The following is a 17,737-nucleotide window of genomic DNA, read 5'->3' as shown; positions in this document are numbered from 1 at the left end:
CCTGAGGACTGTGCTTCATACACTCTGAAGTCTCCGCTCTTTCCTTATGAAAAAGTGTTCTCCATGTTCCTCACGTGCAGGAAGAATTCCCTCAGGAAGCTCCTAAGGTACGTTTAGCTTTAAATCTGGTATACAAACCAGCCTTTTTATGGGACAAAGTTAATTTAGATGTGGGATAAAAGAGTACATTAAGCAATAACTAAAACCATTGTTTTCCTACTTTCTGCATAAAAAATGGAGGAGACGAACAGAGTTACAAAAGAGTCACCACAGAGAAGCTACACAGGAATGTGTGTGATTAGGTAACATGCAAGGCTTCAAATTCAGTGGAGACAGATGAAACATTAGTACTTGACCACACAAACAAAAACATTTAAAAGCATTTAGAAAATATTTTCTGTTGTGAAGAATCAGACTCCAAAAATTGGTTAATTAATTTTCCCAGTTTTTAAGATGTAATGATGAATCTATTACATTCCACATTTCTGAGGCCATTTTGCTTTTAATCATGTCCCCTGCATGTCTTGATGGATGCCAGGCAAGAGAACAGAACTTTGAAAAACCATATACATGGAGGTCTGGTGATGAGGATTAGAGCATACCCAGTCAATACAAGTGACATTTTCTTAATAGATGCTCTGAAATGCATGGCTTCTACTGCTTCAAATCTGAAAATTCAATCACCCATCAGTCTATGCAGTATTTTATTGTTATTTCTAATATAGGCTTTTTAATGTTCAGAGAAAATGCTAAACCTGTAAAAAATCCCACACCTTTAAGGAATGGCCACAATAGCAAGTTTATTCATGTTTCTAAAATGGTCAGTGAGAGCTTCACTAGAGTAGCTTGTGTCATCTGAAGCACTCCTAGTTCTATGTAGAAAACAGGTGACAACTTTTCTACTAAGGAAATAATCTGGTTTTGTACACTTTATTTATTCAATTGGGATATAAGCCTTCTTTTCCATGTTGATATGATATTTCATACTAAAATAAACCCAATCAACTACTTAACACAGAGAAGAGGCATGACCCAGATACCATCAGATTAAGGGAGGCAATGTGAGGATATCTAACCCATAAAGGCACATCCCTCTGTGATGGGAAGAGGAGAGAGTTTCTGAAATGGATAGAATTAACCTTCGGGATTTTAACCTTGCCCTGCTTTGATCCTGATATGAAAGAAATTCCAAGTAGAGTTTAAGATGCAATGTGAACAACCGAAGTAGCTACCAGGGACCTAAAAACATTCTGGTTTAAGGCTCAAAGACAAGAGAAACAATCTGATTAACCAGATTTGAAATAATGGTTTGTGTCCTTGACAGCCATTTCTCATATACATTTGGATAAGGATGAAACTTGATAACCAGAAGACTGCTTCCACAATAATATTCCCAAGATTCCCAATAATATTCACTGCTTGTAAAATGGAAACAGCAGTTCCCTGCACCTCACAGTAGTATTGTTTAAAGAAGTTCATGAATACATACACTGAGACACAGACAAGAACTATGAACTGAGAAAGCTCACTAGCAGAGAACTAGCTGAGGTGGGTGCTCTGAAACAGATCCGAGAACTATTCAATTTTTACGGGGAAAAGCACATCTCTCAAAATGGATCACTTCCCTGTTCAGTGTAGAGCTCAGCTGCAAGCTGTGTTAACACCACCAAGGGAGGAAAGAATCTCATATCCTGGTGTCAGCACCAAATTCTGTCTATGGCAGAAGAACGACTTCAGAAGCTGCACAGTTCCATCCTTTCCCTTATCCACCTGAAGGCTTTAAGCCAATGCAACCCACAGCTGAAAAGCAAAGGGTGGAATGTGAGACATCTCAAGTGGAGACAAGATGTTCTCCCTCCTTAAAGCTTTCTTTTAGGTGAGTAAAACCTCACATTGTAAGAGGTTAGCTACACTAGCCATACAAGGGCAGGTTACTCTTCAATGGATATGAGTAACATGTGTACTGAGTGCTAAGAACAGAGACCTGATGAAAATTATTTTCACAGCACTGTTTCTTTATCAGTCCTATATTCCTCTTTACAAACAAAAAGTATTTAAAATGGCTCTGTGGTACCACAGGATGGCTGATCTCTTGTCTGTTGCAGACAGCAGGTGCAAGTGTAAATAAGGATTATACAAATGGGAGGTCGTTAAAAGTCTGGTAATGCTAATTTGGCATGACACCCCTAATGGGTTATATCTTCACACTTCAGTTATCTAATCACCTAAATTCTTTTAACAAATTTACATTTCATCTTACACATGGAGATTCAAATTGACTTGTTCAATTCTCCCTCCACCCTAACTGTACCCATGCTCAGTTATCTTGTACATTAAATGTCACCATCAATTTTGATATCACCATCATCAATTACATACATGCACAGCTAATACAACTGCACATGTTCATGTACTTATGCATGCAAAACTTTCCCTGTCTCTAAATGTCTTAATTTTTCAAGAACTTTTCAGATCTCAGGAGAACCACAAATACATGTATGCACCATCAGAAAGAGAATCTCAGCTTGAAATTTACCCTGTTAGGTACTTCCGTTTTCCTAGGATAAGCGAAAGGGAACAAAGTGACTCTTAAATCAAGAATTTAAATGTCACATTTCAATCCATTTCCAGAGTCATGCTTTACAACTTTGTTTCCCTGCTTAGTAGAAAGTTAATCTCAGGAGCTGTTTAGTTTTTCTGGTTCGTTCAGGTAAAGTAACAACACAAGGAAAACAAGCTTTCAACTGCTCACACTTTCTACATAACACTGAGATTTTCTTATACACAGAATCTTTAATCTTCTAGTTGGAACATTCCACTTGCACAGAGTTTCATTTTCTCAGCTCAGAGTCCTTATGAACTTAAGAAATGTAGCAAAACCCCAACAGGACTAAAGCAGCTAAAGTCACTGCTAAGATAACTGCACTTTCACATGGAACAAAGAACCACACTAATTAGAGAGGCAGCTGCCTAACCCAGCATTATCACAGTTTGTGATGATAACCTGCTCCTATGAAATCTATACATTCTTCTGTATTTTAATACAACAATTCACTTTTCAAAACAAAATGTGCCAAAGGGATACTTAGTTTGCTTTTTCTTATTGAAAACACAAGCAGAACAGAATCCAGTAGAGGAAACACAGTTTTCCATTTTCCACATGCAGATCTGAAGTAGTTACACAGTCAGTTGATTTATGCAATAGATACATATCAGCTTCTGAATTAAATTTTGAACTAGTAACTGATTAGTTGGTCCAAGAAAGCACTTAAGTGCACAAAGAGTTTAAGCATGTGCTTAAAAGACTGCCTGAATTCTTTTATTGCCTGAATTCTTTTAATTAATTCTTTTTAGACTATTCCCTGACCTGGAAGCTTACATCATAACTTTAAACAGCAGCAAAAAAAAAGCTGAATGACTTCAGGAACAACAAGAATGAAAAATTTCTTTCAAAATGCTATTTTTAACAAACACGTCAGATAAAAGAACAGCCAAGTGTCACCATTAGGTCCTGTGCAACTACAGAGATACAAAGTGAGAGGTTTTGCTTTCTGATTGATAGGAAAATATATTGCAGTGAGGAAGCCATCAGCATTAGTTTAAACACAAATAGGGAAATTCTTATTTCATTTTATACAGATTTTTTAAATATTCTTGAGCAGATAGTAGGCTTGTTCTTTTACCCTTTTCCATGAGGAGGATTTCAAAGATCAGTGATGTATTGTGTCACTGTGATATAAAGGGCAGGAAGATGCCTTATTTTTTAAAAGTGTGTCCATGAGGAAGACAGCAGAGGAAAGGGAGAGAAGAGAGAGAAGAGATGAGGACATTTCACTTCTAGCAGAATCTGACAAGTATAAACAAAACTTCTGCATGTTAGGGTTCATCAGACTGCTGATTAAAAATATGAAAAACAAATTCCAGAGCCTGGAAGTATTAAGAAAATGCCAGTTTTGGCAAAAGGAATACTGCCAAAGTAAGGAAAAAGACCAGGAAAGAACCATAGCTATGGTAACAGCTAATCTCATTTGCTCTTTCACTGTCACTACCAATGTTTTTGGACTCTTCCATTAGCCACATAAGAAGCTATTCACAACTATCTGGAAGGCTGCTATCCCTCTCTTCCATTATATTCCTGTTTTGAAAACCCTACTGTTAGCAATAATTAGAATTTATTCCATATTTATTGCAAGACTGAGGCAGTTGGTAACATATAGGTAACATATACTGGTATAATTTTACCTAAATAAAACACTTTTTTTCATTAATAGAAAAATAAAAACATCCCCAGTTCCTGAGTTTGTCCCCTGCAGCCCTTCACCACTGTTGTCTGTTCTTGTCTAACACACACAACCACTTCCCATTTCATGATCTCAATACTCCCAGTTCCATTTCACCTTCCCTAGCTCTTGGTTGGACAAAGTCAATGCCTACAGACTGTTTCAAGCAACACAAAAGCTACCAGGGCACTAGTCTAATCTCAGTTGTCTAAATAGTTGGTCATTTCCATTTTTTAAAGGCATGAAGAAACAGAGACATCTACCCTCTGCAAACAAAATAGAAACAGCCAGTGGGACTTGCTGCAAGTCCTTAGGTGGGGAACACAGATAATCAACACAGGCCTTGCTTCCCAGGGAATCTAGGGAATCCTAGTTTAAGTCTAGGAGGGGTAGATGGACTGAGGCACTAGGAAGACTTCACACCTGGAGATATCCTTGAGCTGACTCCAGCCACTTACAAGTTATCATTACTGATGATCTTTCACTGTCTGTAGCCAAAGGTGATGGCAGAAGACAGTAAAAAGATCACTGGGGCTACATCATCTTGGGTTTACACCAGCACACCCCCTTGGTTCAGCAAAAGAAACGCTGGTCTATACAGGTAATAGCTGCAGCTATGATGGGAATGGCAGGTAAGTTTAAAATAAGCATAAACAGGACTGAAAAAGGCTCAACATAGCACCAGTCTCACACAAATAGTTATGGAGAAATGCAGAAACAAGAAACTTACTATAAGTGTCCAAGGTTTTTAACTTCTATGTGATGGCAGCTACCCTCTCCTTCTCTACAATGAACTGAAATCTGCATCTTAAAACCCACAATGCTACACCGAGGCAAAGCTCCACACACTCAATACGCTACATGTACAATGGACAAGAAGAAACTGACATAAATTTAATTACTTATCTTTTCTCAGTAACTCCCCCTTCAATTTCACAAAACCACATTACAAGCGTAGATGTATTTTAAAAAAAGGCTTTAGAATACATTAAAAGAAGCAAGACCCAGATTGTATTTTGTCACCTGGTAGGTGCCCAGTAGCTGTTATTCTGCACCTGAATGCTGAGCTCTGTTTAACATCTTGTGATAGCAACACCCAAACAAAAAAAAAAAAAAGCCCTTCTGAGCTGTAAGTTGGCCACTCTATGTGAGGAAGTGGCTGCACATCTCCAACTGCTATTAATGCAGGTGACAGCACAAAATCTTATCCCATCTCACCAGACTGTTACCAATATTTCTAGTATTCAGGCTCATTCACAGCTTTACTTTGCAATCCCTTCACTCCCAGTATATGTTTAGCACCCTTACAAGCAAACATGGTGCTGTTTCTGGCTCTAAACTACAGTGGAACATGATGGAATGAAATAAGCTCCTCATCTCAGTTGCTTTTGCTCCTAGAAAGTATTTGTTTATTTAGAGCCAATGGCTGTTCCCATATCCATGTAATGACTTCCTCATAGCAGTCAGAGATTACCCACACCACTGATCACTTTATTACTTCAGAATAGCTGTTTATTTACTTTAGTGCAGCAGTAACATGCAGGGATAAAGCTTGTCACAGCTGGGCAAACTCACCATATTCCTTACGCAGGTGGTCTGGAATGTGGGGCTCATAACCTTCCTTCTCAGGGACCTCCACAAATTCATCTTCATCCTCCTCATCGTCATCGTCATCTGAGGCTTTCATCTACAGAGAGAATTTTGTTGTTTTTTTTTAAAAAAAGTGAAGACTGCTTTTAATTTCCCTTCGCACTGAAAATATTTCTCAGTCATCTTGACAGCCCTGCTGAGACTGCTCTATGTCAAAAGTATTTCCCTCATTATGTATTTAACCTTTATCTAAGATTAGGCCTTTGCTTGACATTTTATCTCTAAAGCCATACTCTATCCTAAGGGCTTCTTTAAAGCCTCTTTTATCCATTAGAACACATGAATTTGGTGAAGTCTGAGAACGTGTGAAGCTATAAAATAAGGCCAAAAAAATCTTTTAGTCATTTAACTTTGCCCAAATAGTCTGTGGCATGTTAAATAGAATCAGAAATGGGTTAAGAGCTCAAAACCAGAGCAGACAAGCCAAAGAGAAAGCTGGTGGACTGGCAAGATAATACTGACCAAAGCAGGAATACTCAGGTCTCTATGCTATAGTGTTCACTGTGTTTCTTCACAACAGCATTTAAAAAAACCCCAAACCTGATGCATTCATTTCTTAATTAATTTGGTACATCTGAACCATTCATACCATTAGACTGATGACATTACTATGGTGAAGACCAACAAAATGGGATTTTTAAAATGAGCACTTGGTCTATATGGCAGCCTGAAACTGAATATCTATGATTGCTGAAAAATAAAAATGGAGTTCCTACCAACTAACCAGGGTAATTCATTCATATAAGTGGCTTCCTCAATATCATTTCAGCTAGCTACTATAGCATAGGTGCCAGCAAGTCTCTACATTTTTTTCTAAGTTTGTTCCACACCTGAAAATGAATTTTTCTTCTATAGTACATATAAGGTAGGAGAATCTGTGCCACCTCAGACATGGCCTGTACTATCAGAACATTAAAATGGCCACATCTGGTGCCCTAAAAAGGCATCGATGATGGAGGTTTTCGGCTCTGTTTGCCCACCTGGGGAGTCACCCAATTCTTCACAACAACATAATTAGCACATTACTGCATGTTAGCCATGCACTTTTACAAGTCTAGGAAATAATAGGGGTATCCACTAAAACCAGCCTTACCACAGGCTATCACTTTTTCTCAACTTCACTGCAGCAAGCCAATGCACTAGATAAGGGATGGAATCCTTCTTACTATTTTCAGACACAATCTTTACTTCTCCTACTGCACCTGACTTAGGTTGATATTCATATCAGCTACTCACTGTAACAGGCACTGGAGGATACTGCAGGTTTTGCCTGCAGCAGAATTTTCCCAATTTAATTCACTCCTCTAATCGTGTGTCACAGCTGCACAGCTGACTTCCTTTAAATCACACATGTACTCTGAAACCAAAAAACCTAGAAACCAATCTTGGTTTATTGAATGTAGTTATAAATGTTAAACAAATAATAATTTTTTTAAAATTAGCATTTCTTGACTACTTCTGTGTTGGGCTGAACTAATTTCTAGTTAAGAACTATTTTATATTAATACCCATATTGATACACTTCAACATATAAAGAACCAGTGGTGCAAGTTAGAACAATTCTTCCCTTTTTAAAAAAAAATACTTTAAGAAAGCTGCAATTCCTGTAGGACAAATAAAATAAAGTATTTACTGTCCTGAAGAACAAAGTAGATTTACAACTGCATTCTTACCAGAGAATAACTGATTAGTCTTTATTTAAAAATAAAGCCTCAGCATAACCATGTTTGAAAGTACCCTGCTGAGAAAGACCAGTAACAACCACAACTTTGTTTCTTCAGCCCCATAACTGCTACTTCCAGAGCTGCCAACCTGCAGGCTATGCTGGAATATCCTGCACCAGAGTTTGCTTCTTGTTTCCCACTGCAATTCCCCCTCTATTCTGCCCTGGTGAGGTCACATCTGGAATACTGTGTCCAGTTCTGGGCTCCCCAGTTCAAAAGACACAGGGAACTACTAGAGAGTCCAGTGGAGGGCAACAAAGATGATGGGCGGATTGGAGCTTCTCCCTGATGAGGAAAGGCTGAGAGAGCTGGGACTCTTTAGCTGGAGAAGAGAAGGCTGAGGGGAGACCTTATTAATGCCTACAAGTATCTAAAGGGTGGGTGAAGGGAGGATGGAGACAGACTTTGTTCAGCGGTTCCCAGTGACTGGAGAAGGGACAACTGGCACAAGCTGGAACATAGAGAGTTCCATTAAAATGAGAAGGAACTTCTTTACAGTGAGTGTGACAAAGCACTGGAACAGGCTGCCCAGGGAGGTCGTGGAATCTCTTTCTCTGAAGATATTCAAGACTCGCCTGGATGCAGCTCTGAGTAACGTGCTCTAAGGGATCCTGCTTCAGTAGTGGAGTTGGATTAGATGAGCTCTAGAGGTCCTTTCCAACTCTGACTATTCCATGATTCTTCCTCATCTGAAAGAGAGACCCAATTCAGGCCCCAGCTGGGGGCCCTACCTGGCCCTACATGGCCAAGACTGACACACACAGAACCTTACCTTAGCAGAAGAAACCCAAACAGAGTTGTAATGCAAAGAAAGGGTCAAATATTCTACCACTAAACGCAAACGCACAAAGGCACTAGACATGAAAGAAGAACATCTGTGTTAAACTGCAGCTTTTCAAAGACCTTCCCAGTGGCCTTCAGAAAGGAAAACATCATCAGGTTTTGCACTCTGCACACCAGAAGAGGGCTAGAGATTGAAGAGAACTCAGCTTGTTTTTATTTCAAAATTCTGCTGGTGGTGTCATCCCTTTTGTATCTGGTAGGGGCAAAATTAAGTTTGGAAAGAACATCCACTCTTAGTTCTCTAGCTTGAATCAGGGTAACACTGTATGTTCTGTAGTCAGGTTCCATTCCTCTTTTAGCTATTAAAAAAAGATAACACCAAGCTAAAACTTGTTATGGATTATCTGGGTCTGCAACTTTGTGCTATCATGTAAAAGCTGACTAATTTTCACCCTATAAAGAGGGAAAGTAAATTCAATGTATTTCCATAGTCTATATCCAGAAGCAGTTTGTAAGCAAATAAACAGCAACAGGTTTAAGGAACTGAAAAATAATGTCAAACTAGTAAGAGGAGGAAAACTCAGTTCAGACTGATCATTTAACCTAAATTGCCAGATTATACTGAAAAATATCAGCAGGTATAATACAAGTACTCACGTGCAGGGCCTATCTGAGAGGACTACAGAGAACTCAGAAGAGTTCTATCTTTAATTGAAATTTCTCCTCATTTATCCACATCCCGCTGAAAGTCCCTAGCTCTCTGTACACTAATATACCAAAATTAAGTGGGCTTCACTAATCTCCAACTTGAAAACTGCACTAGAAGCAACTTTGCTGAATTACCTGCATGGTGTAAAACTTTAAGGCACACGAAAAGCCTGATGGAGAAAAGGCATAATCAGATGCAAATTCACTTTGTTTAGGTACAATCCATGAACTGTGCATTCAAGTACTATAGAAAACATTAATCATAGGAAACTGTAATTTTTGTTATCAGTCTAACACTAATCAAAAGGGAAACCTGTCACTACCACTGACCTGTGAAACGTCCCAATTATACTCTTTGGAAATGACAGGAGCACTTAACTTCCTCACTGAGTAAATGACGACGATCAATCAAGTTTGAATAACAATGAGCCACGGAGCTGAAAATTATTTTTTGTATAGAATCTACCCAGGAATTTATGAAAGGTGAAAAGCAACCCAAGGTTTTAGGGGCATTATGGCTTTCAGCTAGTGCAGTGCATATCAAACACTAAACAGAATTTATGTGTTTTAATTTTCTAAAAGGTAGATGTGGACTTGGTGCTACAATGCATAACATATAATGCCAGATTTTAAATATGGGGGTCATTTTCATAAAATATTATGCTTATTGTTCACACCCTTGAATTTCCCTGGGGTTTTCTATTAAATTTAGATTTCCTGTAAAAAAAAATTAACTGCTTAGCTAACTACCAGGAATTAAGCCCCCTTTTCAAACAGATTTTTATATCATCTTTAACAAGATAACTACTTTATCTTTTTCCTTTAAAATACTAAAGTCATCATGGTGGAAATGTTAAAAGTTGTACAGTAGTAGTGGGTAGTAATAACTCAATTTACTTCATTCCAGTGGTACCTCATCAGAACCATTGCATTTATGCTGCTTAGCTCCATTCCCCTTCTACAGAATGGAGAGCTCATGGGCAACATTACTAGTCAGAAAAGTATCTTTTTTTAAAAAAAAATCCACTTTTCAAACATGAAGAAAACTCCAAAGCAAGCTCTACAGATGCAGTATGTAAGTTCAGCCACCTAATGTCTGCTTTCCATTGTACGTAAACTTTTTCAGTCAATTAAAAAAAATAAATAATCCATAATTAAATAATAACACGTTTTTTGAGTAGCAGAATTAGTAAATTATAATCCTTTAGGAATGAGGGGTTAGGTACTTGCAAACCAGAAAAACATGACTACAACAAGAAAAGCAACATGCTATTTTTAGTGTGCCATCTCTGAAGGGAAGCAAAGTATAAGCTGAAATGATAAATACTACAACGTAAAGCTTTTCCTGTAGTGTACAGAATTAAATACCTCTAAGATAAGCGGCCACACAACTACCTGTTTCTCAATAACCTGTCAAAGAATGTGGAAAAAAAGATCCTGTTCTCAAATCCATTCTAATTATCAGGTGATAAAAGGAAAGCCCCTAACACAGGTTCACAGCCTTATCCAGAGATGGAGGGTAAAACCACCTAACCACTTTCCTCTGTCACTGGAGGATGGCCCACCCAAAGGGAGACCAGACTCCCAGACATCAGAGGATACTTGCACCACCAGTGCTCATCAAGTTCTGTGGAGAAGGGAAGGTTTTTCTGCTCAATCTGCTCTATAATGCTGACGTTTATTTATTTATCCCTTTACCTAAAAGAAACATGCATGTAATGATCTGGAGCACCTCTCCTATGAAGACAGGTTGAGAGAGGTGGGGCTGTTCAGCCTGGAGAGAAGGCTCTTGGGAGACCTTCCAGTACCCAAAGGGGCTACAGTGAAGCTGAAGAGGTACCGTTTACCAGGGTATGTAGTGATAGGACAAGGGGCAAAGGTCTTAAACTACAGAAGGGCAGATATAGATTAGACATTAGGAAGCAGTTCCTTACTATGAGGTTGGTGAGGCACTGGAACAGGTGGCCCAGAGAGGTGGTGGAGGCCCCATCCTTGGAAACATTCAAAGTCAGGCTTGAGGAGGCTTTGAGCAACCTGATCTAGTTAAACAGGTCCCTGTACACTACAGGGAGGGCTGGACTAGATGACCTTTACAGGTCCCTTCCAACCCCTCACATTTTACAATTTGCAAAACTATGCTTTGTGGTTTTTTAACATGGTAGTAATTCCTGACTAGATATCTCACTGTGAGAGGAAGCAGGATTTAGTTAGACAATTTACAGATTCTTGGACTGAATTTATTTGCATATGAGAATACAATTTAAAAAAAGACAGAAATTATGCATGCATTATTTTCATTGTAATCAGATTTAGAAAGTTTCCTCACCTCTCCTAATTTTCATTTAAAAATTAAAATAGCACTGACCTTTCCAGCTACACAACTGCAGTCAAACCATTTCGTTCCCTCACTCATTATAAAAAAACTGAAAAAACCAGATGTTTCTTCGTCAGTCTCCATCTTACTAAAAATACTGAAAACAAATACTTTACTTCAGAATCAACACCCCAAGAGCCTTCAGCCGTTAGTGTAGCTCAGTGTAACCACTGCCTCAGTCGAATACTTTGCTCAGCCATCCCAACCAGTAATAAATGCAAAAAAGTCTTCCACCCACCACACAACACTTGCAAAGATGTGAAGGAAAGCCTTTGGTCTTGTTCCCAGTTTTATACAAATTGATTGCTACATTCTGTTAAGAGGATTTAAAAACCTCTGCAATCATAATTAAAGCAAGCAATAAATGACTGAAATACAGAATGCAATCAGTTTATAGGACTGGATGTACAGCATTTACTAATTCTTTTAGAAAAAAAAAAAAGGAAGAGAAAAGATAGCACATGAAGAAGTCATATCTACTTACTAAAGCACCACTTACAAACTACAGCTGGGACCATTAAATAAATTTTGCATGGTCTAATTAACTTGGTTTGCAATCTCAATTACTTTTCACCCAAGAAATCACTTTTGTTCAGTTTTATGCGTGTCTGTTTCCCTTTTAAAAAAAAAATAAAATGATGTAAGGCATCCTCAGACAAGTGAACTCTAAACTTCATTTGTCTTTCAGCAGGCTTGATGGCTATGCATTTAAAAACCCATTCTATCTTATAAACTAAAAATTAAATGTACTCAGCTGTGATGGTCGTCATTGCATCTGCTATTTATATGCTAATACCCTCACTGGAAGATCTTGCAAATTATTCCACCATGCCAATATCTCATGTGCATCTACTCAAAGCCAACTAAATATTTTTCTGGAGGCAGAAGATTTTGGTTAGGGAACAGAATATTTATTGCCATAGAACCTAGTCAAAGGGGCAACCTGAAGCAAACACATTTTTTATTCGACCGCAACACAAAATAGGCTTCAGTCACCTTAAATGAAATTTGGGGCTATTCTGCTTTAGCAAACACTGACTGGGTAAAAATGATTTCCTCAGTGGCACTAATAGAAACTGAGTAATCAAACAGTGTATCTTGGATGTAAGGACTTTCAGAAGTTCCTCCTTTTTTATCCATTTATATTATCCAACACAGGATCAAAAGGAAATACATGCTGGCATTTTGGCAGATTTCAGAACCATGCATGAGTCCTCCTGTGTGCAACACAAGGAAAACAAACTACTAGAAGATTCTGTTTATAGAGACCTCCCACACACACTCCCTCCCCTTCACTCTGATTTGAGCATAAATTCTAACCTAGATGACTGGAAAGTAGATATGTGGTTCAGGCAAATCATGTTTTATGTTTACCAGTAAAAGTATCACTGTTCATTCTATTTGTAGTTGCTCAACAGAACATAGGCTGCTTGTCCAGGCTGATTTTTATTTAGGAATGCACTTTTCACACTATTTCATCATTTCCAAAAATTAGTAAAAATGCTTAAGAGGGCTCCAGCCCAGCTGTTAGCCCCAGTACAATGTTGGAGAAACTGCACCCCTTGTTCCAAATTCCTTTACCAAACTTTTAGCAAACAAATTCCTTTTACAAACTACCCACTGAACCAGTTTGTTGGTTTTTTTAAAAACAATGTATGAGAATTGTAGTCTTTGAGTATTGTCAGAGCCCTGGAGGTGCGAGTTTGTTGTTTACTCAAGACTTGTGCCACAGCCCTCTCCATCCCACCCAGAAATAAACAGAGCTTGGATATGCACATTGGGAGGTCACCAGTGATGAGGTGCATTGCACGAAACCTGTATCACTTTAGTAGCTACTGAGTCTCTGGACCTCAGCAGCATATGATTGGGAGGGATTTTAATAAAAAGCAACAAAAATTTACTCACAGAAATCAATAGGTCTCAAGGTGCAAGTCACTTCAGAAAACCTTGGATCTTAATGAACTATTGTTCAGAAAAAATAAGCATGTCCAATATATATAGTGGACTAACAGGCATTTAGTTTCACAGAGGACACCAAATAAAAGTAGTCTGGAATATTTAACAAAAATATTATCTTGGAAAGATATTACAAGGCCAGTTTACTACTTCTTTAGCAGTAACCACTCAAGATATATCCTCAGGTGTATTTTCACACCTCACTACTTGGGCTCCTACCACCCACCAAAATCAACAGTATTTGGCTGCATTAATGTTTTCAAGCCTTAAGAAAGTATATTAAAAAGGCAAAGTTCTCTTACCTAATCAAATTTTTTCATAAAATACTCATTCGGGGAGGTGTAACAGATCTATTTAGTCTGCTGAAAATCCCCAAGTCCAACAATGCCTTTCCTTTCCATATATCCCAGAAAGCTAAAACAGAAGCCTGTTATCCTTCATTATTAAAGGTAATAAAGTTCTTCAACATAAAAAAAAAATTACTCCAAAATGTATGCTGACCACCTATACTTGATACCTATATTTAATTTATTTCATCAAAAGTGACTGCAGTTTTTGTCCTTTAAATGCCTTTGTGTATTATTTATACAAAAATAAAGGTTACATCTTACTTTTAGATGTCCAGGACTGTACTTCTCCCATGCAGTCACTGGACACACTTCAGGAACTGCATCTTATTACACAACAAAATTAATTTATTGTACGAGTAGTATCTGGTATGTTTTTTTCACCCAGTTTTTAATTCACACTGGGAGATTACCTAACCGTATGTCATTCATCAGTGTGAGCTCTTTGATTATAATAAAGACTGAGCTTCATACTTGGATCTGTGTTACCTGAGTTAATTCAGTTACTGAAAGGAACAGTCTCACTATCTGAGCTGAGTATGTTGGTACAGAAATTGTCTTCTCTGGATTAGGTTCCAGTCAGTTCAGGTCCTCACTGCAGTAGCAGCTCTATTGCTGGTGCAAGGTGGGCACTAGGAATGAATCATCAGGGGAGGAAACAGAGACAGGACTATCCCTTTTGATTGCTGCTTGTATTTAGGTCGTCTTTAAGCCAACCAAAATCCCTGCCGAAATATAAGCTGCTTCCCTGTTCAGCTCCCACAAGTGGTAGAACAGTAGCTTGTACAAAACCACACCTGTGAAAAAGTAGGTTTGGTAACTACATAAAACACTAAGAAAGAGATGACAGCATTTAATTTTTAATGTTTCAGGAATTGTAGAATGGATTAAATCTTTTTAACAAAAAAAAACAGGCAAGCATAAGATAATGTTGCACACATTACCTGTGCCTGGAAAATCAAACTTGTTTTCTTCTTCTCAAGACTAAGGAAACTCTGCCAAGTGCCTATTCAGTTTTCCATTCAACTTAACATAAAAGGAAAGGTTTGCAGGTTCAAAGGCTGAGGTGTGATGAAGCCTGCAAAGCTACAGCCCAAGTGTCATGAAATCCAATTTACAGCCCATGCTCAGACAGGAATGTAGCCAGAGCTCCCAACATGTTACATAGAATCAGAAAGATTGGCTTGGAAGGGACCTTAAAGACCATCTAGTTCCAACTCCCCTCCATGGGCAGGGACACCTTCAAAAGTTGAAGGCCTGCTCTCATTTTTTCCACTAAAAAAAGCAGTTGTTGTACAGCCACTGCCCAGGCTACAAGTGTCACCCTGGGTAGCCAACTATGCTCCAACAACTCCTCCTTTCTTTCCAGGCTAACCCTTCCCCTCTACACACTATTCCCTGCACAGCCCTTCAGGTGAAATTGTTTAAAGCTATTGTTTAAGGCTGTAGTGGTGTCCAGGACTGGCTACATCCATTTCTGGACCAAAAAGTTGGTTTATGGTCAAATAAATAATGGTCAACAATAACTCAAAGGTCAACCAAAAATCCTTTCTTTCCCCATCCACAGAGTAGTCTTTAGATTTTCCAGCATTTTTAGAAAGTTCAAATTATTTATGAGGTCAATAGTATCCCCATAACGCCCCCAAAATATTTTAGGCAGCATTTAAAATTATTTAGTTTCTTTAAGATTCAGAGACCACAATAAAAGCAAAGTTTTAGAGCAGAGAAGAGCAGAGCAGAAAAGAGAAAAAGAAAAGAATAGAAAAAAGGAAAGGAAAGGAAAGGAAAGGAAAGGAAAGGAAAGGAAAGGAAAGGAAAGGAAAGGAAAGGAAAGGAAAGGAAAGGAAAGGAAAGGAAAGGAAAGGAAAGGAAAGGAAAGGAAAGGAAAGGAAAGGAAAGGAAAGGAAAGGAAAGGAAAGGAAAGGAAAGGAAAGGAAAGGAAAGGAAAGGAAAGGAAAGGAAAGGAAAGGAAAGGAAAGGAAAGGAAAGGAAAGGAAAGGAAAGGAAAGGAAAGGAAAGGAAAGGAAAGGAAAGGAAAGGAAAGGAAAGGAAAGGAAAGGAAAGGAAAGGAAAGGAAAGGAAAGGAAAGGAAAGGAAAGGAAAGGAAAGGAAAGGAAAGGAAAGGAAAGGAAAGGAAAGGAAAGGAAAGGAAAGGAAAGGAAAGGAAAGGAAAGGAAAGGAAAGGAAAGGAAAGGAAAGGAAAGGAAAGGAAAGGAAAGGAAAGGAAAGGAAAGGAAAGGAAAGGAAAGGAAAGGAAAGGAAAGGAAAGGAAAGGAAAGGAAAGGAAAGGAAAGGAAAGGAAAGGAAAGGAAAGGAAAGGAAAGGAAAGGAAAGGAAAGGAAAGGAAAGGAAAGGAAAGGAAAGGAAAGGAAAGGAAAGGAAAGGAAAGGAAAGGAAAGGAAAGGAAAGGAAAGGAAAGGAAAGGAAAGGAAAGGAAAGGAAAGGAAAGGAAAGGAAAGGAAAGGAAAGGAAAGGAAAGGAAAGGAAAGGAAAGGAAAGGAAAGGAAAGGAAAAGAAAAAGAAAAGAAAAAGAAAAGAAAAGAAAAAAAAAAGAAAAGAAAAAGAAAGAGAAAAGAAAAAAGAAAAGAAAAGAAAAAGAAAAGAAATCTCACTACTAAGTCTTTTTCTTTATGGTATTTTAGGAAATGTCATTTTCATCTAAAATATGACATAACAAGATTCCTCTTAGCACTCAATCATGGAAATAAGTCCTACTGCATTTGATGGATTGCCATCTATTGTTTAGGCCAGATCAAACTCATGTTACTAACACTTTGTATCCAGCACCAATGTATATATGCCCCTGTCTCATGATAGTCTGCACACACACTGCAAAATCAGTAATTAAATTGCAGCTTACTTCAATGATCACATTTATCAATTACTCTGAACTACATCTTCATTTAAAATTATTTCAGATGCTGTATTTTTAACAGACAAATACACATCTCAGTCAGGAAAACCTAACTTATTACAGGCAGCAAGTCAATACAATTCCCTATGCAAGACACGCATTATCTTACATACATTCCTGGTTGTGGATTTGAGGCACAAAGATAAAATTAGATGTGAATATGTTTTTTTAATATTATTGCATTAACTAAAGATGTTAGTGTTTGTTTCAAGTCTGAAAATTTCCTTCCTTTTCTGTTTTTATAAATAGTCATTTAGCAATTACCTTGACTGAATCTCACAAATACATTGAATTCACTTCACTATCTTGTTTCCTCTTGCAAGGGACATTGGATAAAAAGCAGGAATCAAATTTATATCTACTACTCACAGAGTACACACTGCTCAGTATTCATAGATGAATCAAGGGAGATGACCCTTCGGCCTGAAAACTTAAATACTTAACATAAGGGTTAACTTGATGATAGAGACATCCTACTTTATTTTACACTCTATTAGAAGAGCTCCAAATTGCATTGTGCGACCTGCGAATCAGATAGGGATCAGAGGTCGTCACAGTGACAACTTTGAGAATTCATGGCTAGATCTGCATAACAAGATATTTTTAATAACTTTCTAACAGCTGCACAGCCAGTGCTAAGCATAAAATGCACCACAGCAACACTCAGCTCCAGAAAGGTAAAATAACCCCCAAAGCAGCACACCAGCTGATTAGGCACTTTAACAAGAGCACTGTGTGGAGGGCTACTTTTACAGTGGCTTGTTTGGTATCAGTCCTACAGCCCAATAAGACTTAACCTGAAAAGCTCTGTTATCTGAAAAGTCAGCAAGAAATAGATGTTTCACAGATAGAAAGAATTATCATATGACTGATAAAATGTGGGAAGAGGGAAAAGGAAATAAAAGCATCTGTGTGACTTATTCAATATTTTGTGTTCACTTCTACAGTTATGGTTGACCAGGCTTTTTTGATAAATATTAGCTAGACATAATAATAATAAT

The 17,737-nt window shown here is 38.0% G+C and overlaps 1 protein-coding gene across 1 annotated transcript in view; it reads right to left on the bottom strand.

Annotated features, from left to right (window-relative positions):
* UVSSA (UV-stimulated scaffold protein A) overlaps nucleotides 1-17,737 on the bottom strand; it is a 55,649-nt gene that overhangs the window by 23,990 nt on the left and 13,922 nt on the right. Inside the window, exon 7 of the mRNA XM_010000286.1 lies at nucleotides 5,856-5,967. Coding sequence (XP_009998588.1) covers nucleotides 5,856-5,967 — 112 coding nt within the window. The remainder of the gene's footprint in view (nucleotides 1-5,855; nucleotides 5,968-17,737) is intronic.

The sequence above is a fragment of the Chaetura pelagica genome, unplaced genomic scaffold (assembly GCF_000747805.2).
Source record: "Chaetura pelagica isolate M959 unplaced genomic scaffold, ChaPel_1.0 scaffold116, whole genome shotgun sequence".
In the NCBI taxonomy this organism is placed as follows: domain Eukaryota; kingdom Metazoa; phylum Chordata; class Aves; order Apodiformes; family Apodidae; genus Chaetura; species Chaetura pelagica.
The sequence above is the reverse complement of the archived record's forward strand: the minus strand, read 5'-3'. Positions and strand labels throughout refer to the sequence as shown.